The 25,638-nt window shown below is 40.8% G+C and overlaps 1 protein-coding gene across 6 annotated transcripts in view; it reads left to right on the forward strand.

Annotated features, from left to right (window-relative positions):
* The window catches only part of kaznb (kazrin, periplakin interacting protein b), a 77,877-nt gene that overhangs the window by 32,424 nt on the left and 19,815 nt on the right, over window positions 1–25,638 (forward strand). For 5 of the 6 annotated variants that reach the window (XM_058055756.1, XM_058055758.1, XM_058055755.1 and 2 more), the window contains one exon: window positions 631–862. In XM_058055756.1, coding sequence (XP_057911739.1) covers window positions 631–862 — 232 coding nt within the window. Of the gene's footprint in view, window positions 1–630; window positions 863–15,104; window positions 15,404–25,638 lie in introns of those variants that run through there. The other variant, XM_058055761.1, reaches the window with a different exon arrangement.

Genomic DNA, 25,638 nt, shown 5'->3' on the forward strand with positions numbered 1-25,638 from the left:
CCCCTACCCCTTGTCCCTTTTTCCTCTCTCCCACTGACCGATGTGGGGGTGAGCTTTTTCCCAGGACAAAAGAGATGAATATATAATGGAATGAACGGGACGTGGGAGGGGTGGTGGGAGAGAGACAAAAAAAGACGGCGGGGTTTTGCAGTGAGGAGGGGAGGTTTGCAAGAGGGCGGGGGCATACAGTTTCTGTTTTTTCCACAACTTGCTAAGTAGTAACAGACTCCACGAGGGTGTGGGATGCATAGCTCGCCTCTCACAGAGCAGCCTCCCCTCCCTTTCCACCTCTCCCTCTCTGTCCCCTCTCACTCCCCCGACCCTGCAGCACATGGTATGGTCCGCTTACATGGTACGGCTCGTTTAAAGGCTACATGTCATCTCAGTGTAGGCTGACTCCTTCTCGCAAAGCAGCTGCTCACAGCATGTCCATGCCGTCTTCTTGCTTACTCTGCATGTCTTCTTCTTCTTTGCACACATGTGAAGGATGCGGTAACAGGTCGACTCCCCCCCCCACTCACAGGACAGATTCTTCTTTTTTTTAAGTTGAACTGAAAGAGAGGAGAGGAGCAGTGTTGCCGCCTTCAGCAACTTTATCACCATGCTGCTCTGTGTGGATCCGCTCCTCAGGGGAAGATCCTCAAAATGATGGAGGACAACAAGCAGCTGGCCCAGAGGATCGACGGAGCCATCCGCTCGGCAAGCCAGGAAGTCAGCAACCTGCGCTCTGAGCTGACCGCCACCAACTGCAGATTGGCGGGCCTGGGAGGTGCCAGCAGCCCCCCTGCCTTGGAGAACCACAGGCAGCGCAACCACCTCCTCCACCACCACCACCACCACTCCGACAGCCTCCGCTACCGGGGTGAGTGTCAGTTCTGTGAGAACATCTTTGCAGATATGTGGAGAATGCAGCTAATATGCTTACGGGAAGGCAATTAGGTTGATATTGGGAGGGAGGTGTTGGACTGGAGCCGGCTTTTTGTGTTTCCCGTCCACTGCTGGGCTCCTCTGGGGCGGCTGCATCCCGATGGAATCTCAAACAGGGAAGTTGAAGCCGACTTCTCTGCTGATGACAGTGCTGTAAAGTTGTACACTGTTTGGAGGTGCCTATCATTCATTCTCCTTACTAATTATCTTGACTTATTATGCAGTCGGAAATAGTACCACAAGAAACTGCAGAAACTACTGCACATTGAGGTATCAATCTAATACAAAATAAATACAACATTTTTCAACATGATTGAATGATTTTGCCTTTGATTTTGTGTTGGTCATGATATATTATCCAAAATAAAACACGATGAACAAACATACAGCATCTGTGAACAATTTAACAATACCTATAAATACAACAATATAACAGGGCTTCTCATATTCTGTCGCATACTGTCAATCATTGTGACAACAAATGTGTTAAACTCCTCAGGCGGACTGGAATGCACCCTCTTACACACACAAAATACACTAATACAATTAATAAAGTCGATTGCGCAAAATAATGAAACAAAAATCCTGAACTACTATTGTCTGTCATTCATTTGCCCCCAAAGCCCTCTTGTATCCAAAGAGCAAGGTGGAGATTGTGGTGTATAATATTGCATTCAGGTGGTGACAAATCCGGGGTTTATGTCACCCCCAAGGTATTGACTCAGAAGGCCTTAGAAAAGTACCTGGTAGAACCTGCTTTTGCGAATACAAAGGCACCAACGGCTAGTAGAAGCTGTTGGAGTCTAAAGGAGCCTAAGTTTACAAACTTAGACATCTCTAAGTTTCTCAAGTGATGCTCTTTTGTCTTTTACTTCAGAAAGACCCATGCTCCTTTTGAATGATAATCAGGTAGTACGGTGAGAAAGCTACAAAAACAAAGCTGCATTGAATACATCAATGGGAACGTGGTTTAAAAACAATAAGCGTATCGGGCAGCTGCAATAAAGTGGAGACTGTGGAGTATAGTACTGCATTTGGTGGTTTATGTCACCTTGCCTTGACATGGTTTGAACCCTGATGGACCAAGTACTAGACATAGTACCTAATAGTACCTGCTTTTTCCAATGCAAACTTCAGAATAGCAACAATGGAGAAGGGTCCCTTGTATAGACTTGTATTTTATTCACGAGGAGCCTGCGGGCAGCAAGACAATAGATGCTGCAGCAAAGTTGACTTGATTCGTACTGCATGTACTATAGCTACTACTATAAGACACAGGGTAAGCTAAGGTTAGCATGTGGAATGAAATATCCCATAGACATGTTTGTATGTGAGATTCCAGCTGATGACAATGTCACAGTTTGTTGATAGTGTTCATACACTGTTGTTTGTTTTCATGGAAAGGATCACAAGGCTAGGAAGCGTAGTAAATGGTTACAAGTCAGTCCTTGTTCATTAGCGATGGAAGGAGACTCTCTTTTTTTTTGAGTCTGTGCTGCTGGCATTCCTCTCTTCTTGTTGTAGTCGTGCTAAGTGAGAGCTTGACATTCCCACATTCCTGAATGTCAGGGCAGTGATGTCATACTTCCTGTTCCCAGACGCTGGAACCAGCAGTCAGGTGACCCAAGTAACCAAACAAAAGTTATTCTTTTGACATTTTTAGCACCAGATTCCAACTATCTGCTTTTTGGATATGTAGATGATATCCTGTAAATTATTTTTAAGCCCTCTTTTATCACAGTTAATTGGTTCCAGACTGAAACATGATAAGTGAATTTCTGCAAAGTAGAAGGATTGGACAGGAAGTAACATTGGGAGTTCAGTGTTGAATTTTATCTTGGCTTGGGTTACAGCCGCAACAGTCGCCCGTGTTAGGCCTGTTGTTAGATAATTCAAAACTGTGGCATCTAACATTACTGACACCTCGTGACCAGTGTCGAATGTTACATAGTATCATCGCATCTTTGAATACAGTATTTGTATTTTCATTTAGCCAATTTTATGGTTGAAATGGCTTATAAGTTCCCTGAAATTTTGCATTTCATTTCATTTCCCAGGCGGCACGGTGGTCAAGTGGTTAGCGCGCAGACCTCACAGCGAGGAGACCAGGGTTCAATTCCACCCTCGGCCATCTCTGTGTGGAGTTTGCGTGTTCTCCCCGTGCATGCTTGGGTTTTCTCCGGGTACTCCGGTTTCCTCCTACATTCCAAAAAGATGCTAGGTTAATTGGTGACTCCAAATTGTCCATAGGTATGAATGTGAGTGTGAATGGTTGTTTGTCTATATGTGCCCTGTGATTGGCTGGCGACCAGTCCAGGGTGTACCCCGCCGCTCGCCCCAAGACAGCTGGGATAGGCTCCAGCACCCCCGCGACCCTCGTGAGGAAAAAGCGGTCAAAATGAATTTCATTTCCCTTCATCGATCACCATTTTTTTTTACCACATTCCACTAAATTCCAATACAGTGGAACCATAAAAGTTGAATGTCTATGAAGTTGTACAGTTCAGAATTTGACCAAAACGCCCCTTCCACTCCTGTCAGCAATACTTGTCCTACAGAGGTTGCTGGTCTCTGGACCATAATAAATGTTTTATATGATGGCAACAATTTGACCATGGAACATAATTCCCTCAACATTATTTCCTATGGTGAAAATATGCTTTAATTACAAAGAAATCAGAGCTTGACCAGTGTCCTTCAGGATGCAGTTGACACTAATGTAGCTCGTTTGACTAATTATTGCCCTCCAGGGTAACCATTTTACCTTTTATGTGGACAAAATATGTACAGCTAAAGTGTCAGAGGTATAAAAACGATGACAAGGTGCCTTTTCATGAGAGCGCGTTCAATAGAAATTGGTCGTCTCATCTATTGGATTCTCACGGTGAATCCATCACAGGAATGTCAAAACCTTGTTTAATATTCCTAAATGACTCAGATGCTTGAACAGCAGTGAAGTGCATAGCTGTCATAGCGCATGACTGACTGAGTTGTGTGAACGTACATGAATGTGTGTGTGTGTTATATGGGGACTTTAGTCCTACTGCCTCATACAGTTAAGTGTTATTTGTTTCTGACTGAGACAGTGACTCATACAAGTCATCACCATCATTGATCTGTTTGTGGCCGACACGGTGTGGACCTCGCATTACCTAAGAATGCTCTTAATGCTCCCCGGGCGCTGCACACTGGCTACCCACTGCTCCTCAAGAGGATGAGTTGAAAGCAGAGACCGTTTCGCTGTTCAGTGATCAACTATGCATTTTAACACTCCAAACATTTGAATACTGATAACTTAACCACTTAACTTATCCGCTTTATTGTAAAAATCTTTTATTGTAAAAAAATCTATTTCAAAAATTATTGGTCCCCTCCAGGCTAGATGTTCTTGTTAAAAACTATAAGCCTCAAATGCATTCATTTATGTACTCTAAAAAAGAGATGTAGAATAGTATTCATTCCGTCATTGTGGTATTCATAAGTGCTACGATAATATGTTTTTTATATTAATATTGCATTAATATAACATTAATATGTTAATGTACAGCATTTCTCAGGAGGGTTAACTGTTTTTTCAATTTTTTAAAAAGTTAAGTCGTTCTTTTAAACAGGCATTTTTTACATTAAAAATAAGTGTTATTGAAATAAGAAAAAAGGACATTCTGACATTTGAAATTAAGTGTAATTTTAAAATGATGTAAGATTTTGTATTGTTAATAAATCTTTCATTAAAATAAATCAATCAATCTGTATTAATTAATACATTCGTAACTAATACTTATATTTTTTGCCAAATTGTTGAAATCAACAACAACAACAACAACAAAATATATACAGTAAATATATTGTAACTAGTTAATATAGTAACTATAAATATAACATAAATAAACAAATATAATAAATATATATATATATATATGTGTGTGTGTATGTATACTATATACACTAGGGCTGTCAAATGATTAAATTTTGTAATCAGATTAATGACGATTTTCAAATTAATTAATCATGATTAATCACCACGTCTCACTATGTCAGAAATATGCCAATTTTACCGCATTTTACAGTTTTTACCGTTTTACTGAAAGAAAGATTAATTTAATTGATTAAATTTATTTTTATCAAAATTATTAAAATTATTAAAAACTGCTGTACAATATGTCAATATGAACATGAATTAAAAAAAATAAACACTACAGTCTTTAAAAACACCAGCATCCAAACAGTGCGGCATGCAGTACAACGGTGTTGCTAACGTGTACTAATCTGTCCGGTACAGAAAAGCTAAATTGCTTCTCATGCGCTCTGCTGCAGAGTCATTACATTACAACCATCTTCTCTTCTCCCCATCTGGGCTGAGTTTTGTCAGAGGCCCAGGGTTTCTTGTTACTCCATGGTGAACATAAGCTGGAACTAGAAGAATTACACTGCAGTGATGCTCCATTTCTCTCCCTTCTCTCCCATTGTCACTCTCTAGTTTTCCAGTTTTTCCTCCAGGGAACACTCACCTTTCTGCAGGCTATGCAGAGAAGACATGCAATGTACTTCAACCCAGCACCATCTAATACTTTACCACCCCCCCCCCCCACCCCCCCTTCAATCATGCTCCCTGCATGGCCTCTGATAGCCACGCCCCGTCTGTGGTCAGTTGCCGCATGAGAGTAACTGTGTCCAAACAATAGGCAGAGAGAAGCGGCCCCTCACATCCCAATAGCTCTTCCTCTTCCTCACCACACTTCCTCCAGCAACATTAACAGCAATTAATGGCGGCATAGTTCACCCATGCTTTTGCAAAGTTTTGATCAGTCATGAAAATAAAAAGGGGGTGCTGGCTTAAATTACCTGTACTGTATATATGGGGTAAATAATGTTTGTGGTGGTCCTTATGGGTTGTGTTGACAATGCTTTGAAAGACATGCTAGCATACATGTAATACTATATCCTCAAAGTTTATTATCATGACACATCATTAGTCGTGTTTGAATAGCCTTTTTACTGCACTTGTAACTAAACAAAGTATTTCAGTTATGCTTACTGTACATGCTGCTTATGAAGGCCTTGAATAAATGATGACTATTTGTTGTTATGGAACACAAGCCCGCCGCAGGCCGACAGCGGGGGCATGTGGACTTTGACCTGCATGAGAGCTTGATCTCTTCTCTTGATTTTGGCCGCCCCAAGGGGGGGAAAGGAAGGACAGCTGAGCGGTGCAAATCCACTTTCATGTGCACAGGGCACAGGAAGCACGGCGGTATTGTTGGAATGTGTGGATGTGTGCCAAGTTTGCCGCGCTTAGTAAAGGCACGGGCGCTCTTATGCTGCTGATGCAATGTCTTAGCATCGGTTCAGGGTCAGGGGTGGTCTGATGATGGCTGACCCCCCCCCATGTGTCGTGTCTTTGGACTGTTCGCTGAGGCAGCAGAAGAGCTGTTCTCGGTTGTTCCATTTGTTCCCACATGTGAATGAAGTGAAGACTTTTGGAAGATGGCCCGGTGTCAAGAAGCCACTTCTCTCCAGGAAAAACATCAAAGACAAGTTAGTGGCGAATAATGACTTTTTCCGAAGGCAACAGCGATAACTAAATGGCTTGAAGAACAACACACTGTAGTAAAAACACAGAAGCAGCAAAATGCGCCTTGCCTTGTGTCATTCTCATAACGTTTGGACACAACTGTACTGCACATGTGCTAATCAAAAATCAGACAAGAGTGCTCTGCTGTTTTTAAGGGCCTACTGCAAAAATGCAAGTCAAAGATCCTTAATACGACAGGAGAGCTCACCTGTTTTTTAGGATCTAATGTAAAAACTGTATGCCGCTAGTCTTTACTAGGTTTTAATATAACATCAACAATATTAACGGTGGTCGTGTGGTTAGTGCGCAGACCTCACAGCTAGGAGACCTGGGTTCAATTCCACCCGCGGCCATCTCTGTGTGGAGTTTGCATGTACTCCCCATGGGTTTTCTCCGGGTACTCCAGTTTCCTCCCACATTCCAAAAACATGCTAGGTTAATTGGTGACTCCAAATTGTCCATAGGTATGAATGTGAGTGTGAATGGTTGTTTGGCTGGCGAGGGTGTACCTTGCTGAAATCAAACCAAAGAGCTTTCGCCTGAAGACAGCTGGGATAGGCTCGTGACCCCCCCGCGCGACCCTCGTGAGGATAAGCGGTAGAAAATGAATGAATGAAATTGATCTTGTTCTTGGTTTGATTTCTATTGAACATTCATTCATTCATTTTCTACTGCTTATCCTCACTGGTGTACTGCCACCAGTGGTGGGAGGTGGTATTGCAACTGACTGTCTCACTGGTTGTTTGTTTCTTTCGGCTTTTTCCTGATTATAAAGTCGGCCACAGCGGATTTACTTTTGATCCGCACAGTGCTGATGTACAGTCTTTGGACCTTGAGGCCCACTAAAAACTAAAAATCTCTCTGGTACTTTTAAGGCCCTACAGCAAAAATTTGAGTCAGAGATCTTCTATCCAACAGGTGCGCTCTGCTGTTTTTAAGGTCCCGCTGCAAAAGTTGAAGTTAAAGATCCTCTAAGCACTCTACTGTCTTTATATATGTACTGCAAACTAGTCTAAGATTGCCTCAGTAATATAGGCTGGTTTTCTGCTGCAAAAATGTTGAATTGGTCCAATCTGCATGTGGATGAGACGCTGTCTTCCAAGTCTTTTTTTGTCAACGTGTCTGCCCTTTTCCAAACAGTTTCCACTGGGAGTCGAGCCCAGGAAGCTCTCATATGAAAGGAGAACATTGTCTCGGACACAAAACAGGAGCACTAAAACAGTGTTTAGTCTAATTCTCTCAAGTTGGCTGCCGTCGAAAGAAGCCCACTCCCTTTACTCCACATGTACCTTTTCATTTGCAACTCCAAACTTGAGGCAGTTTACCAGCATCATTTAAAATGCATCATTGCTTTAACTGCTTCTGCTAGATGTTGTTTGGTGGTGTCGCCTCAGTCACTTGTTTAAATCCTCTCAGAGCAGAAAATGGAGTCAGCTTGAAGGAAAATGAGTTTTGAGGAAGTGCAGAGCTCCAGTGGTATATGCGCAAAACGCCGTAGCATTCCGGCACAGCGGAGGATAAGCAGAGCACTTTGATGCAAGCCACTCGTTACACTGATGCTCCCCACATCCTGGAATAGTGGATTGGAAGTATGTTGGCCTAGATCTAGCCTTGATGCTTGAATTTAACAGTGCTTTTAGTAAGCTTACTATTGTGTGTCTGTAGCTTTAATGCTAATGAGTTTGTCCTCGCCTGTCTCCAAGAAGCACTATTGCGCACTTTATCCACTTTTTACATATACAGTAATCCCTCACCAGTTTGCGCGTTTTTGCTCTATCATATTTCTTTTCAAAATATATGAATTAATTAATCATGCTATTTCATGGCAAAATATTTCAAAATATGTCAAAATATTTTTCCATACATTTTTCACCTAAATTAAGCATTTTCAAGTGCAAAAATGACTCAATTAACTGATATAAAAATATAAATTTTTGATAAGATGCAGGGCGGCATGGCGCTCGAGTGGTTAGCGCGCAGACCTCACAGCTAGGAGACCTTCAGGTTCTGCTTCAGGTTCAGGTTCAATTCCACCCTCGGCCATCTCTGGGTTTGCGTGGGTTTTCTCCGGGTACTCCGGTTTCCTCCCACATTCCAAAAACATGCTAGGTTAATTGGCGACTCCAAATTGTCCATAGGTATGAATGTGAGTGTGAATGGTTGTTTGTCTATATGTGCCCTGTGATTGGCTGGCGACCAGTCCAAGACAGCTGGGATAGGCTCCAGCACCCCCGCGACCCTCGTGAGGAAAAAGCGGTAGAAAATGAATGAATGAGAAGATGCATTCAAAGACGTGATATGTATTGTTCTAAATGGTCACTAGGTGTCAGTAATGTGACTGTTATCTTAAGTGAGACACACAAGCACCAGACTTCATGGGTTTGAATTATCTCATAACGGGCCGTGTCTTCATTCATTCATTTTCTACTGCTTATCCTAATGAGGGTCGCGGGCGGGCTGGAGCCTATTCCAACTGTCTTTGGGCGAGGTACACCCTCGACTGGTCTCCAGCCAATCACATGCATGCAAGGTTATTTGTGTATTAAATTGCTCATTTTTTCTGATTATATCTACTATATGTATTGGGTATATGAGTGTAACGGTAACTGTAGGGGTGTTATTTCATGTTGGCAGGGCTCTAATAATGTTAAATGCATGCTGCAAATGCTCTGTAACCAATTAAGCACGATAAACAAGGGATTACTGTAGACTTATCTAACATAACAGATGCCGTATATCACATACAACAATATAACATTGAGAAGTGAGACAGGAGGCCACAGCTATGTCTATCCAACTTTGCAGCAACATCGAGTTTAACCTATTTGCTGATCAAATTTGCAGCCCCACGTCTTTAGGGGCCAAAACTCCAGGTGACATTTTAAGATGCGCAGCGAAAGGGCATGTCCATGACAAAAGAGGATTTTCGATCGTTTTCTCCAAAGTAGAGGCGACAAGTGAGGGAGTTTTTCTCACATTTGGTGCTCATAAATACATATTGCCTTTAGAACATCATTAAAAAACGATTTATTCTGTAGATGTTGTGTAAAAACATAGATACAGGCTGTACTAGACTTCCTGGCAAAATATTATAATGATGGATCTTAAGTATTAGTATAAGTCAATGGTGTTGTTGCTAAAATCAAGTTACTAGTTAAGAGGTAATCCTTAATTAACACGCTCTCAACTCACTACCATGCATGTTAGTGTCTGACCAGTAGTTAGTGTGTGTAATGTTTCCTTATAAAGTGTCATTGCCAACTAGAGGCCTGGCATGCATATTACACCATGTTTTGCAGGTCTATGAAAGGGAGTTATTGTTGTCCTTTCATGAAACATGTCCAAAATCTTCCTTTACGAGGTAATTACGAGTTAGCCGTACACTTAGTGGTGTTTTCAACCAAATTAGCACCTTGTAATGTTTCTGTTGGTGCCTCAAGGTCAACTTCCTGTGTCTTGCGTACACGAAATGTTGACATTGGTCGTACAAGTGACTTATTTTCTGTATGCATTATCACTACAAGCCCGGCCTTGCTTCAGTTTTCTTCCACTGAAATGGCTTTCATACAAATATTTATCAGGTGGACAGTTAGTGTCCTCTGCTGCACACACACACACACACACACACAGAGTGGAGGTTGTGTATATGCATTCCTAGAAGCTTATGTCACGTTAGGAAGTAAATGTCTGCTTAAATTGAACCTTGAAGCAGATGTGGCGCACCAGTAATGCAGTTGTATGCACGTGTTGTTAGGTGCTTTCCTCTTAGTTTGTAAACAGACAGTAACTGCAATGAATCGCATTAGGCAACACATAAAAGGATGTGACAAGAATTAAGACAAATTCATTTACGTCTTGATTCACGTTCCAAATCTGGCTTCTAAATCCGCAGCCTCCCTGAACATAAAAACACTAGAACGTAAACATTTTAATCTCTTTCAATTAGACTAATCTCAAATTGGATTTTAAGGCAAGTGAAATTGCAATGCAGCAATGAATGTGTGTTAAAACAAAGAAACGTTTAATAGACAGTCGCTTATTTTCTTTAGCACCAAACAGTCTATATTTATATACATTCATTCATTCATTTTCTACCGCTTATCCTCACAAGTGTCTCGGGGGTGCTGGAGCCTATCCCAGCTGTCTTTGAGCGAGAAGCAGAGTACACCCTGGACTGGTCGCCAGCCAATCACAGGGCACATATAGACAAACAACCATTCACACTCACATTCATACCTATGGACAATTTGGAGTCGCCAATTAACCTAGCATGTTTTTGGAATGTGGGAGGAAACCGGAGTACCCGGAGAAAACCCACGCATGCACGGGAAGCACATGCACACTCCACACAGAGATGGCCGATGGAGGAATTGCACTCGGGTCTCCAAACTGTGTGGCCTGCGTGCTAACCACTCGATCGCCGTGCAGCCCATATTAACATTATTCTTGTAATTTCTTCTTACAATTAACTGAGACACGACCAGTCCAGGGTGTACCACGCCTCTCGCCTGAAGTGCTGGGATAGGCTCCAGCATATCCATGACCCTAGTGAGGATAAGCGACCTAAAGGATGGATAGATAAATGGAATTAATGGCATTTCCCCTAAATTTGAGCCTTTTTTGCATTTTAGACTCAATATTATTTTATAAAGTAGTATGTTTTAAATTTGATGTAGTTTTATATATTTTTTAGCATGTCCAGTGAAAAGATCTACTGTATGTTATAGGCCCTGGTCTCTACTGTTAGATTACACAAGCCATGGAATCTTCCATCCTGGCTGATGAACAATGCCTTCCATTCAACATGGCCACCAAAACTTGAAGTGCATTTCTTTCTTTCATTCTCTGTAGTAGAGGTTTCAGATTCAGGGGCTTTCCCCAACGCCAATTCTCCCGAGTAACCGCCGCAAGACAGTCGACTAGCTACTTTCTGTTTGGGAATATTCTCCCAAACCACTAATGAATCCTCCTCCGAGCCATCCCGCCTTGCGCTCTTTATTCCAGGAGAAGAACATTAAAGTGTTGTGTGCAGCAGTCTGGGGGCCACCTAGACGCGGAGATTGTGATGATACATTTTTTTTAATGGCTGCTGTGTTGTCAACAGCTTAAAATGACTCTATTAAAGCCCTCCTCCCTTAATGGAGTCTGTGTGTGTGTGTGTGTGTGTGTGTGTGTGTGTATGCTGCAGGGCTGCAAGGTCCTGCTGGACATATAGTGTACACTTTCGCTTATGAGGCAGTAGAGGGTGAGCTGTCCATTAATAGATTCAGCGTGCTGCTGAATTGATTGTTAAGGTCAGTTCATAAAGAACGCAACCTCCTCGCTATCCTTATCATTATGTTGTTATTACAGCTATGTGCTCCTCTTTGCCTTTTAGTCACTGACTTCGTAGCCAACTGCCATAGTAGTTGTGCAATTAGGAATTCTACAAATTTTTAAGAAGGATACTATATGTCTCTTGACGCAACGATCACATGCAACATTCACAGCAGTGGCTTGTAAATGGTTTATCTGTGCAACCCACCATCACAATTCAATGACAAGCGGCCACGCAATCTGCAAAAAGGAAAAGACAGGAAGCAGAACTGGAGGTAGCAGAGATGAGGATGCTGAAGTTCTCATTGGGAGTGACTAGGATGGATAGGATCAGGAAGGAGTACATGAGAGGGACATTACATATTAGAGGCCTTGGAGATAAAGTCAGTTATCGGGCAGACTGAGATGGTTGGGACATGTCCAGAGGAGAGATAGTGAATATATTGGTAGAAGGATGCTGCCATGTAGGAGGCGTAGAGGAAGACCAAAGAGGAGGTTTATGGGTGTAGTGAAGGAGGACATGAGGGTAGTTGATGCAGAAGACAGGGTTAGATGGAGGAGATTGATTTGCTGTGGCGACCCCTGAAGAGAAAAACCAAAAGAGAAAAAGTACTGTAACACTTAACATGGGGTTTGGTCAAATTCCTGGCTAAAGCTAGGTCCACAGCCATATGTTAGCTGGATATTGTTGTCCAGTGTATTTGCAGGAAAGTGTAATTTGTTTGCTGCTTCAACATTGGCATAAGATGGACGTATTTTCTTGTTTTACTTAACCAACTGATTGGAAGAAGTCCATTGTAGCGTATCAGAAACAGGGCACTTTGTACACCGTGAATCCGGAGGTGTTTAATCATATTAGTGGTGCACCCTCCTTTGCATGATGTGATGGTGTTGCCAATGTTGCATTGTGCCGACTCTTCGTTTTTCTTGCAGAATTTCAGCCAAATGTTTGAGCGCACGCTGTCCATGGTTGAAAAGGATGTACACAAAGGCTTCCTGCCACTTCTTGTTTGCTTGTGTTATGCAGCCATTTTGTCTGGTGGACAGGCTGGTCGATCATTGAACGAATTGAGCGATTTTTTTTTTTAAATTAATGATTCTGTGAGAATCAGATTGATGCTCAATGCCCAACCCTAGTCCCTCATAAACATGACATGCCCCTTGTGGTAGCATAGCAAGCGAATTGCACTCATGCTAATATCAGGATTGCACTACCCATGTTTATTTTTCACTTCTTGTTTGTTTGAGTTATGCGGCCATTTTGTCTGGTCAACAGGTTGGTCGATCACTGAACGAATTGAGCAAATAAAAAAAAAAGAATGATTCCGTGAGAATCGGATTGATGCTCAATGCCCAACCCTAGTCCCTCATAAACATGACATGCCCCTCGTGGTAGCGTAGCAAGCGAATAGCACCCATGCCAATATCAGGATTGCACTACCACATGTTTATTTTTTTGGGTGGTATTTCCATATTTTCCCCTATTTTCACTAATTTGCTGAAATAATTCCCATGTTATGTAATGATGTGATGTCATCTGCAAACAACTCATATTCCAGCCAGTTATTGATAAACTGTACACGAAGATGGCCTACAGGCTCCATTTGACTAAAATGGCTTCACTGGCTGCTCCATCTGTACTCCATTAAGGTCCTGCAATGTCAAGGCCTAATTCCTGTTAATCTGTTCATCTTTTCCTCATTAGCCGTGTTTTGACCTTTTAACACATTACCAAGCCTCCAGAAGGGATTAGCCCTCGGCTCCTCCTCGCACTGTGCACACTTTATGAATAAATGAAACAGTGTGCCAGTACGCTTGATGATGTCCAACTGAAGGAGGAATAACCTGTCCATCATCGCTCCTAACATGTTCTTCCCACCGCTGGTGTAGCCCCAGCCATGTTGCCGCTGAGTCAAAATGTTCTCCTAAATTACAGCTTATCTTTACAAGCAGCGACGTGGGAATTTGGATGCTTCCAGGGAGCTCAGTCATCTCATGTGGAAAAACACTTTGGACAGTTTGAAAGGCAGACCGTGCACAATCATTCCCAGTGACATAAGTTGAGGTCTTTGTTATTCCGTGCGGCTAAAGGGAGCCAAAAATGCTGCGGCTTTTTCTTATGTTTTGATGCTTGCACCTCCTACGGGCATTGTCCATATTTCCAAACGCGACGAGCGATCTCCTCTGTAATGCGGAAGCGTTAAACTGCAGCATATATACATAATGATGTATTATCTTTTTTCCCCCCGCATAGGTCTGTTGCTGAGGGAATATTTTTAGCTTTGGAGGAAGGGAAGAGAGACAAATGGAAGCACCGCTGAGACAGATGAGGTGGAAGAGGCAGGAAGATCTGAAAGGTTAAAACTTTCAACGAAGCAATGAGCTGTGATACAGCAGAGAAGAGAGCCAGACAGCTAATGAGTGTGCTCTAAAGCATCTCCAGGGCTTCATTGGTTTGAATGGCATGGAGAGACAGCTTACTCACCTCCACATGAGTACATCAGGTCCCAGCCACAACATTAAGTACACGCTAGGGGTGTCACTAGATACCTAAGTCACGAGAGGAGACGATGCGCAAGATTTTACCTTTTATTTTAAGAAAAGTGCAATGCTAAAATAAACAAGACAAATTGTTCCACAAATTGATGCTCAACGATTATAGTCAACATTTTTTGAGACCAAATAAACAACTATTATAATTGTATATAATAATGATAATGATACAGCTCATCCTTTGATAGTTATAATAAAAAACATTTTAATAATAATTAAAAAAAATAAAATAAAAATTTTTATTATTAGTTATTACTATGTGGATTTTGGCTTTTTCTCTTTATATTGTGCCATTTTACTCTATTTTTCCACTTTTGCTGGGTATTTGTTTATTTAATCCTAATACCGTAAGTACTACAGTATCAATGTACTTGTTCTTGCATGATCACAGCATGTATATAAAACAATATAATTTATAATTTTATAATAATAAATAATTTTATAGGTGTGTCCCAATGACGTGCATTGTTAGCTTGCGCATATTAACTCGTTTTATGGCATTAAAGCACAGAAAAGTGAAATAAATATGTGTCAGGATTGTAAAAGATGGGCAAAAAAAATCCCCAAAAAACATTTTTCCTTTAATGTAAAGAAAAAAACAGAAAAAAACAGGTCAACCTTCCCAGTTGTACGACTTTAAAGTGATCTCACTGCTCTAAGTGACTTGAAACTGTCAGTGAGTGTGTGTCCAGCATGATGGTGTGATGGGCGGAGCAACCAGCAGGGAGTTGTGGGCGGGACCATCCAGAGGCTAAGCTTTGGTCGGTCGGGGCTTTATGAGGGAAGAAGTAGATGAGAGTAGGGATGAAAGCGATGCTAGAGGCTGATTCCTGTGCTAATCTTTAGCACATCTGGGCACAACACTATAAGCTCATGCCACACACACACACACACACACACACACACATGCACGCATACTACGACTGGGTTAACAGTGGAGAGGAAGGGCGGACATGGACTTTGTGTTACGCACCGAAAAGATGCCCAGACCAAGTTGTATACCATGGGACCTGCATGGGTCTGAGAGCCATAGAGGTAAAGCAGATTCACCTTTGATCTGTGTGTGTGTGTGTGTGTGTGTGTATGTGTGTTTGTGTGTGCAGTGATATGATGAGGTTGTGTTTGGGCAACCTTGTGATGATACTCTATGTGCATGCATGCACACGTACTCTGCTGTAAAATTAACCTTGTGATCCACATGTGATCCTCAATATGTGGATCAACAGTGTGTGTGTGGATGGATGGATGGATGATGCTTTCCAAATATTTGTGACAAAGAGACTTGGATGACATTGAATCAGTAGCCTCTTTCACACAGAAAGCCTATTCTCTTTACTCAGAACCCACAAAGGCGACATCTTAATGCAACAGCAGCACAGCATTCCGCATTGGGCTTATTAGATGTGTTACGATGTCTAGTACGTATAGTGTCAATGAGAGTGTTCTCTTCTCCAGACATTGTGGAATTTTTTCTGCTCACAGGTGGTATGCTGCCTCTGTTACAGCTCTTATACAACCTCAGATGGTGGAAAATTGCCAGGTCGACTTGCTGTGTTGGTGCTGTTTGGTCACTGTTTATTCACCTACATCAAAGAAGTGTCCTGATCGGGGCATTGCGGACTAGCCTTACACACAGGCAGCGTCCAATCTCTGTTACGGCTCTGATACTGGTGGAAAATTGCCGGGTTGATTTTATCATCCAGACTTAAAGGAAAGGAACCTTAGGTGGAAACACAACACAAAACCAGTAGAGGCAGCGGAAAACAAACTAAGAACATGAAAGCCAAATCATGACAATAATCTGACAGTGCTGTTTATACAGAACAGTGACTGGAAAAAAGCATTAAAAAAAACGTTTTCAGGCTGTATGAAAAGGGCTATTATGCATGTACCCTGCATTTGGGTCACAAGAGGGAGAAGGACCCAGAAACACAATGAAGACGGTGATGTTATAGTCAATACAGAGCAGCAATGCACATGTATAATATTAGCTCCTTTTACACTGTCTGTAAAATCCACCATTTTCCACAGTTTTCGGTATTGCTGTTCTGTATAAACAGCACCGAGATGGAAGGAGATTATAGTCGCTCCGGCAATTTTTCACCCTCAAGGGTCCTATCAGAGCTGTAACAAAGGCGGGGCACTGCCCTTACGGAAACAAGTATTATTGGCTGTAACACACAAGCAATAGAAGATAATAGACTAGCATTGACTTGTCTGTCGGACTTTTGGTCAATTTGTGAGGTTAGAGTCACTTATACTCGACCGTCTTTGATATAGTTCACCTCAAAGGTGTTTGATGGGGTTAAAAGTCCAGTTCTTCCACATCAAACCGTCTGTGAAGTTTATTCAAGTACTAATAACAAGATAGTAACTTAAATCAACTATTGAACTTTCGTTCTGTATGTGCTTGTTTTGTTTTCAAAGGCGGAACTTGCAAACCTCTTGGCACTCTTTGCTTTTCTTCAGTGTTGTGTTGCGAGTAAGCAGAATGAAATAGAAACCTGAGGCTATCTGTCTAAGGCTGCGTCTTCCTTTTCATGGGTGAAAAACTGGCGGAATCCAAAGAAACTTTGGCTAAAAAAAAAAAAACACTTTAAATTTAAACTTCTGACTCTTCAATGAGATGTTAACCCTTTGGTGAATCATCTACTGATGCTTTACTGCAGTTTTTATGTTAATATAATGTGCTTTTCATTGGTGTGTTGTCAAGGGTCAATCAGGGAATCTCATTAACCAAGACAATGGTCATCCCAAGTCGATCCATTTGTGCCTCTTGAGGTTTTCTGCCTCTGAGAGAGGAGTGAAATATTATAATTAATATTATTATTACTGTTGAAATATATACTATATAGCCAGAAAACAAAAAAAATAAAATAAAGGTTGCAAGGGTATTGGCCTGGACTTGCATTAGGGGCAAGTTCCATATTGCCCCTGTAGATGGCACTTGGATAAAAAGATCTTTGTTGTTTTTTTGTATACTACCTGTCTTGCTTTGGAATCTCCATTTCCTTTCTCTGCTTTGTTGTGCAGGAGCGGCAATCTAACGGTACAGTATGGTCTTGTATTGTTTCGGGTTACAAGTTACATGAACATCACATGTTTACATTTGCACAATTCAACTTGCATGAAAAGGAGTAGGAAGAAGCACAGATTATTGAATCCTACCCCTAATCCGTGTATTTTACTATAATTTATTAACACCCTGTTGACAGTTAATATTCCGGTTGCTTATAATTTGTCATTCATAGTTTACTCAATTCCTGCGTCATTATTTTGTAACTGAAAACAAAAGAATATAGATAGTAGTAGCAATAGATCGCTAGCTTATGCAGTGATGAAGGAATACAGTATAGTAATCACTTTTCCGTACGGAACAGTGTCTTGGTCACGTTTGTCAGCAGGGAGCTCATTAATTAAGCAAACGAACATCCCAAATGGATCCAGTTGTTATTCTGCCTCTGGGATACAAACAGAAAGTGTGGTTGTTGTTCAAGTATTTCTCAGCCGACAGCCAAAAAACATTTCATCAATGCTAAAAGGGTAGAAAAGTAAAACGCAAATAAGGTGACTTTGGTATTATTTTATGTTTTATGTTATGTTATTTGTGTACTTAGTCGGTTAAAAAGAAATATCAGTAAGAGATAGTAAATTAAAAATTCATCTTCTAAACCAGTGCGGCACGGCGGCCCAGTGGTTAGCGCACAGACCTCACAGCTAGGAGACCAGGGTTCAATTCCACCCTCGGCCATCTCTGTGTGGAGTTTGCATGTTCTCCCCGTGCATGCGTGGGTTTTCTCCGGGTACTCCGGTTTCCTCCCACGTTCCAAAAACATGCTAGGTTAATTGGTGACTCCAAATTATCCATAGGTATGAATGTGAGTGTGAATGGTTGTTTGTCTATATGTGCCCTGTGATGGCGACCAGTCCAGGGTGTACCCCACCTCTCGCCCAAAGACACCTGGGATAGGCTCCAGCACCCCCCTTGTGAGGAAAAGCAGTAGAGAATGAATGAATCTTCTAAACCTTTGCTTCTCGCATTTTCTTTTCTCTTTGGCTGGTTTTCCTTGCCTCCTCTCTCGGGACGAAGCCTCGGCGGGTCTAAGCCATGTCAGTTGGTCATGCAAAACCGGCGAGGAAGCAGCGGTGGCGGTTGGCTTTGTGGCAACCAACTGGCGGGGGCTATTAGAGGCACCGTGACAGTGTTAGGCTAGAGAGTATCTATCTATCACCAAGGGAGCACTGATGCTGGAGGGGAATCTTAATAGCCACGAGGAAAAAGTCTAAGAGGGGACGACTGAGATGAGTTGAGGGATTTTGGGGGGTGATGAGAGAGAGGGGGGGTAATCTTTGGAGAAGAGCTGATTGATGAAGGGAAGTAGAGTAAGAGGAGGCTAAAGAGTGCTGTCACTCCTTGAGCTAATGAGACAACATCAATCACTCAGTGGAGCACTAATCCAGGAAGCTGTTGTCTGGGTGACAGGTGTCCACCTTCCTACTGTCTCCTGGTGTGTGTTGGTCCTGGTGTGACAGCAAAGTGACAGCAATTTATTAGCAATCTTGTCACTGTGACTGGCAACAGGCTGATGAAGCCGCAAATTACTAGGATTGTAACTTAGGCCATAATCACTGTTCAGTATGTACCTCAGTTTTAAGGTCAGAGTTCAGTTCATTTTGTAAACGTACAGTAAAGCATGGGTGTCCAAAGCTTTTCCACCAAGGACTACATACTGAAAAATGAAAATATGCAACTTTGATATTTTGTAAACAAACACATGCGGTAGATATGCTAAGAGGTGTCGTTTTTAATCTCACCGTCTCAGTGTTGTGTTATCAGTGAAAATGCAGATTATTAGTACGAACTTCAGTCTTTGCTTCCCCCATTTTTGCCGTTTTTTTCCAAAATTTTCCAAATATTTCAACTAGGGTTGGCTGATATTTATTTATTATTTATTATTTATTATTCATTATTCATTATTCATTATTTATTATTTATTATTTATTATTTATTATTTATTATTTATTATTTATTATTTATTATTTATTATTTATTATTTATTATTTATTATTTATTATTTATTATTTATTATTTATTATTTATTATTTTGTAAACTACTGAAATGTATATGGAATGTTCCAAAAAAAGGAACTATTCATTCTAAATTCATAACTTTTAACTTATATCACAAGGCTGAGACAGTTGTTAAAATACAGTATATGTCCACTTCTTAGCATAGCGACCTGTTTTACAAATTATCAAAGTAGCCATTTCATCCTTTGACCCTTTCATCCTTTCATCCTTCAGTATTTGGCCCTGAGTGGAAAACGTTTGGACACCCCTGCTAAACAGTATGTCTGCCTGTGTCTCCTATAGTTGACTATTGCAATGGTGGAATTACACATTCACATTTTGCTGAATGACATGTTGTAAAATGACATCACTTTGTCATTTTACAAAAAAACCAAAACTCTTTCTTTAAACAAATCCCACAAACCTTTTAAAAGCGCTACAGTTAAATGCATGACCACGGGCAGTGTGCTGAGGCTTGTTTGTTGAGTGTATGAAACACAGCCACTAATTTATACTTCTTCACCAAGAGGATGTTAGATTACAAAACGCTTCGCCGTACAGTGGAAGTCATTCTTTCAATTTCCCCTAAAGAAGACTAAGTGATGATCTCCTTGCAGTGTAGTGAAAGAGCTGAGTCAGCAGGGAGACAATGACCTTAAAGATTTAGCACTTATTGTCGCACTAGCTGGTGTGTGTGTGTGTGTGTGTGTAGCTTTACAAGGTCATTCAGTTTTATTTGTTGTAAGACAATTTGGCTCCAAGCAGTTCATCATGTCACTATACTATCATCATGTCACTAAGGCTGAATCCCAGTTCTCCCCCCTTACCCCTTATCTTACCCCGTACCCTTAGGTTTTGCACGTTCACAAGAATCAAGTGTTGTCCCAAATCTCGTTAAAGGGGACCTATTGTTATGCAAATTTTTGGCAATTTGTATTGAGCTGTGGACTTGACTTCTATAGAGTAGCTTAACACAATAACCCGTAAAAAAGCTTTCTAGATCTTCCAGAATCTGCACCTATTCCTGCAGTGTTTCCATGGATTTCTTGCTTTCCACCCAAACAATCTGTTTAATTTACCCCACCCTTGGCCCTCCTCGCTAACTCCACTGTGATTGGTGACACTCTCCCGAGTGCTCCCGAGGACTTCTGGATATGTAAGTCTGTGTTTACTGAGTGCAAGCAATTTGCAACTGCATTGACGTCAGTAGAACTCTGTGTTAGAAAGAGCCCTGTAAAACCAAGCGTGTGGAACCATCCAAAACTTTTTTAGGGTGCACTTCCAAATACGCACACCTCATTATCTGATGCGTTGGCATTGTTTAACACGGCAATACAACATTCTAACTACATTTCTAGGTCAGAAAAGTGGAAAAAGCATAATATGTAGGTCCCCTTTAAATAGATAGTTGGGATTTTTTGACATGAAGTTGTATGACAGACATCCCCATCAGCAGTGTAGTGCATCAACGGTGAGTTATACCCCACTGTGTCCTGTGAACCAAGTTTTGGTCAGATTTCCATGATGAGGAACATACCGTGTTTTACATACCTAATTATGCATTTTTGGCCTTGTGCGACTTATACTCCAGAGCGACTTATAGTCCCGAAAATACGGTATTTCCAGTTAGTTGGTGGGGCCACTTAAGTAAGGAGATGGCATAAGACAATTGCATCACAAAAAGGCCTCCTGGAAAAAATGTGTAGGGAAAGTAATACAGACGATCGTGAGTTTTGATTTTTATCTCGATTTTAGTAGCAAAAAATTACATTGTGCCGTCATGGAAGATGGTGGAATTACTGTTTAACATAGTTTTGTGTCATTTCTTACTAAATTCCTGTGCAAAATATATACCCTTGAAGCCAGCTCATTTTCATGGCAGGTGAATGAATTTTTAATTCATTGCAGGAAAAGATGATCAAAGGCCTTTCCACTCGGTGGTGCAAGAAATCATTTTAAGGAGATCGAAACTAAACAATTTTTGATTAACATGAACATATTTCTTTTGTCAGGTGTGCGAGAAGACATTAATTTTTATTTTAGGTGTGTGGGACTTCGGAAAGGGTCGTAACTTGTGTTAGAATTCTTAATTAATTCCTTAGTGGGTAAATTCACATGTTATCGTAGCAAAGGGGAAAATATTTTATATTTTAGTAGTCTTTGTTTCTCTTTTAATTTATTATTTATAATATATTACTGTAGATAATTTTTCTTCCATATTAATTTGTAATCCCCAAAGGGAAAAGTCATAGTTTAAAAAAAGAAATGGAAAGGCAATTGACAAAATGATCATGTCCCTGTGAGCAATAATTAAAACAAACAAAAAAACTGTAGCTTGCTGCTTCTTCACTACAGCGGCACAAGATGGATGATTTCTAGTGTTTTTTTTTTTTTTTTTACTGTCGACATGCACGGTTTACTTGTATTTTTTATACCAGTGAAGCATGTTTCAATCTTTTTCATGTTGTGACATAAAAAAGTGGTACATTACTGATTCAGTTTGAACAGAATACGTGCAGGTTTCACCATCCTGCTCTAAGAGCAGCTAACAAGCTAGTTTTAGTTGTATTATTGATATGCACGTTCCTTCTAACGAGGCTTCACAGTGTAGCGTATCACATCATAAAAGATCTCAGCAGCCCTCCTCCTCATCCTGACTCCAAAGGGAGCGTTAGTGTTTCTCTGTGTTCTGCAGCGTGATGAGTCCTTTTCTCACTGGAACCCTTCAATCTTTTATTACATTCTCATTCCCTCCCTTTAACTCCTCGAAACGTCTTCAGTGGAGCTTCAAAAGTTTGTTAGTGGATGCTGGTCAGCAGTTAGATACCCCAGTAGGAAGTCATGGAGATAAGATTAGTCCATTCCAGGGTCAAACTATCAAACTGCTATGCTGAAATGTTTATGGATTGTTCTAACCTCACCTCAAGTTTAAAAATAAGCTGTTATTTCTTAGGTTAATGCTACAGTTGATATTTTTTCTTGATTTGATTGTCACCATGTTTCAGCCAGTACAGTGACGTTTGTAGCAGTTTTGTGACGTTACGTTTCCTGTTCTATGGTTATCGTCACGCTTCTCTCCGCTTCCCATGAGAAAACGAAAAAGGGCATACTTGTGAAAATAATACTTAAGATGCTCATTAAGCTAACTCAGGTTTTAACTCAAGTTCAACTCAAAGTATGAAGGTCAAAGGTCACGATGAGAGCCTACATATTTTCTACAACCATACCGAGTAATATATCATATCGAAGCACTTGATGAGGGTTTTCCATATTTGTTTTTATTGTAGAAATCAGACTGTATATGTTTATGCAATTACCTAAAAAAGCGTTTTTTCTATCTCTAAAAAATGACACGCAACTAACTCTATCTCTTACTAAACTTCTAAATCCACACAAAAACAACTGTCCTGTAAAAGAATTTGGCATGTGTCCATTCCCAGGCTTGTGATCTCCCATTTTCCGGTCAAAACACTGAGTCGAGTCAGCTGCTACCATTTTTGCAGCTTTGGCAGCTTCCATTTTTCCATTTTTTTTCTAAGCTGGAGTTTTTCCAGAGGCAGCTTTTCCTGCTTAATCTTCCCTTGAAAATCCAGCCCTCATCTCACTGTTGTGGTCCAGCATGGCTCATGTGGGCTGGGGCCAGGGTGGCCATGACCAGCTGTGACCCGCAGCATTCACCAGATGATGTGGTATGTCATGTTCGGGTGTGCTTTCTCTTGCATATCGATTGCCTGTTGAGCAAACTGTGTAATTTTTTGGAAATTCGCCATTGCTCTTTTGACATGGTTTTAATGATATGGAAATGAAGCGGCGCTAGTGAAATAACAGCTCATGTTGGATTAAGTCGTGTCGCTAATTCTCCACATTTATTATGAAGGACGTGCTTTATCATCAGCTGAGCTAGAATGATAATGGCTCCAAAGCCTACATCTACTCTGCCAGTGTGATGGATGATGTGTTTATTCTTTATCATTCTGCACACACAATGTTACAATTCACTGCAGTGGGGAAAAAAAACCCATGTTGGCTTCTCTGGTCATTTTTATGCTATGTATATATGTTAGTATCTGCTTGGGCAAAACATGCACATAATTCAGATTTCATTCATTGTATTGGTTGTATTTTACTGAGCAGCCAGAACCGTTCTTATGTTGCAATACATTAAATTTATGATTCATTCTAGTCCATTATTATTCATTCATTTTCTACCGCTTATTCTCACAAGGGTCGCGGGGGTGCTGGAGCCTATCTCGGCGGTCTTCGGGCGAGAGGCGGGGTACACCCTGGACTGGTCGCCAGCCAATCACAGGGCACATATAGACAAACAACCATTCACACTCACATTCATACCTATGGACAATTTGGAGTCGTCAATTAACCTAGCATGTTTTTGGAATGTGGGAGGAAACCGGAGTACCCGGAGAATTATTATTATTGTTATTGTTATTGTTATTGTTATTGTTATTGTTATTGTTATTGTTATTGTTATTGTTATTATTATTATCATTATTATTATTGTTGTTGTTGTCGTCATCTTTGTTATTATTATTATCATTATCATTATTATTATCATTATCATCATCATTATTATTATCATCATCATTATATTATCATTATTGTTGTTATTGTTGTTATTATTAATGTTATTTTTATTATTGTTATTATTATTATTGTTATTATTATTATTGCTGTTGGTGTTGCTGTCGTTATTATTAATAAATAATATTTCTAATGTTTAAAAAATAATTGTATATACATTTTGTATTTTTTTAGATTTTTTATACATACTAGGGTTGGACAATATTTTTTATGTACCAGTATACCAGTATAGAGTCTGTAATTATAATAAAATATGCATTAATTAATATTTCATATGTATTATTTAGGCTGGCGACCAGTCCAGGGTTTCCTACATTATTAGTATCATCTTTGCATTCTGGAACGGTTCACACCAACAAGCTTTTTTGTGGGAAACTCAATGAGAATGCAAGGTGTTGAAACCAATGAGGCGCTTGAGTGCAGACACTAATGAACAAAGCAGACTCTCATCCTCCTTCTCAAATCGTTCATTGTGAGCGGGAAGCATCATCACCCTCATCTTCCTCCCCTGTGGAGTAATGGATGTGTCCCTGAGGGGGCTTTTTGTCTCCACGGGTCCTGATGTGGGTCCTTGCAGCATCCTAATGTGATGTAATGGCAGTGTTGATTGATTGTGAGCACACTTTCACAAGACTTGTAGAGATTTAAAAAAAAAAAAAAGAACTTTTCCAGCTCCAGGGAGGTAAAAAAATCCCCCCCCCCCTTTGATTTAGGTGTATTTTGGGTGGTATAAAGAAAAATATGGCACACAGCCTCAATTTCAATGTGTCCCCCAGGAGAAATGAGAAAGTCACTTTGTTGGTGTGTGGAAAAAAAAAAGTATTCTGTGTGAGTATTTCACCTCAGTACTGCACACATGATCTGACACTTTTATCGCCACTTTTTTTGCTCCAACAGCCTGATTTGGTGGTTCTTTCTCCTTCATAAAGGAGATTTAGAGTCAGAGATGCTGAGGAGAAGGAAAAGTGAGTGAGCTCTCTGTGGAATGTTAGAACGTGACGCTTTTGGATTAACTGCACACAAACACAAAGTTAATCACTGATCAAAATCCAATTATCTGAAAAATAGATACAACATTTACTTCTGATTTGATATTGCGTGGAGATGTTTACAAAAACCATCCATCCATTTTCTATGCCGCATTATCCTCATTAGGGCCATGAGGCTCTGCTGGAGCCTATCCGAGCTGACTGGTCGCCAGCCAATCACAGGGAAATGTTTATAGCATTCATTCATTCATTTTCTACTGCTTATCCTCACAAGGGTGTGCTGGAGCCTATCCCAGCTGTCTTCGGGGCGAGAGGCGGGGTACACCCTGGACTGGTGGCCAACCAATCACGGGGCACATATAGACAAACAACCATTCCCATTCGTGAGGATAAGCGGTAGAAAATGAATGAATGAATGTTTCTAATATAAGTAGCAAAAGATTTCCACTTCCTGGTCTTCCCGTCCTGCAGTCTTTCGTATTATATCGTGAATGCCACTGAATGTAGAAAAATGGGGTTTTATAGTTCCAGTCGCGGTACTTCCTGTCGAGGAGGCCCTTGTAATGTGGTAGTGATGTCAAATGTTATTGAACGTAATCCTTTCAACTGCG

The sequence above is a fragment of the Doryrhamphus excisus genome, chromosome 18 (assembly GCF_030265055.1).
Source record: "Doryrhamphus excisus isolate RoL2022-K1 chromosome 18, RoL_Dexc_1.0, whole genome shotgun sequence".
NCBI lineage: Eukaryota > Metazoa > Chordata > Actinopteri > Syngnathiformes > Syngnathidae > Doryrhamphus > Doryrhamphus excisus.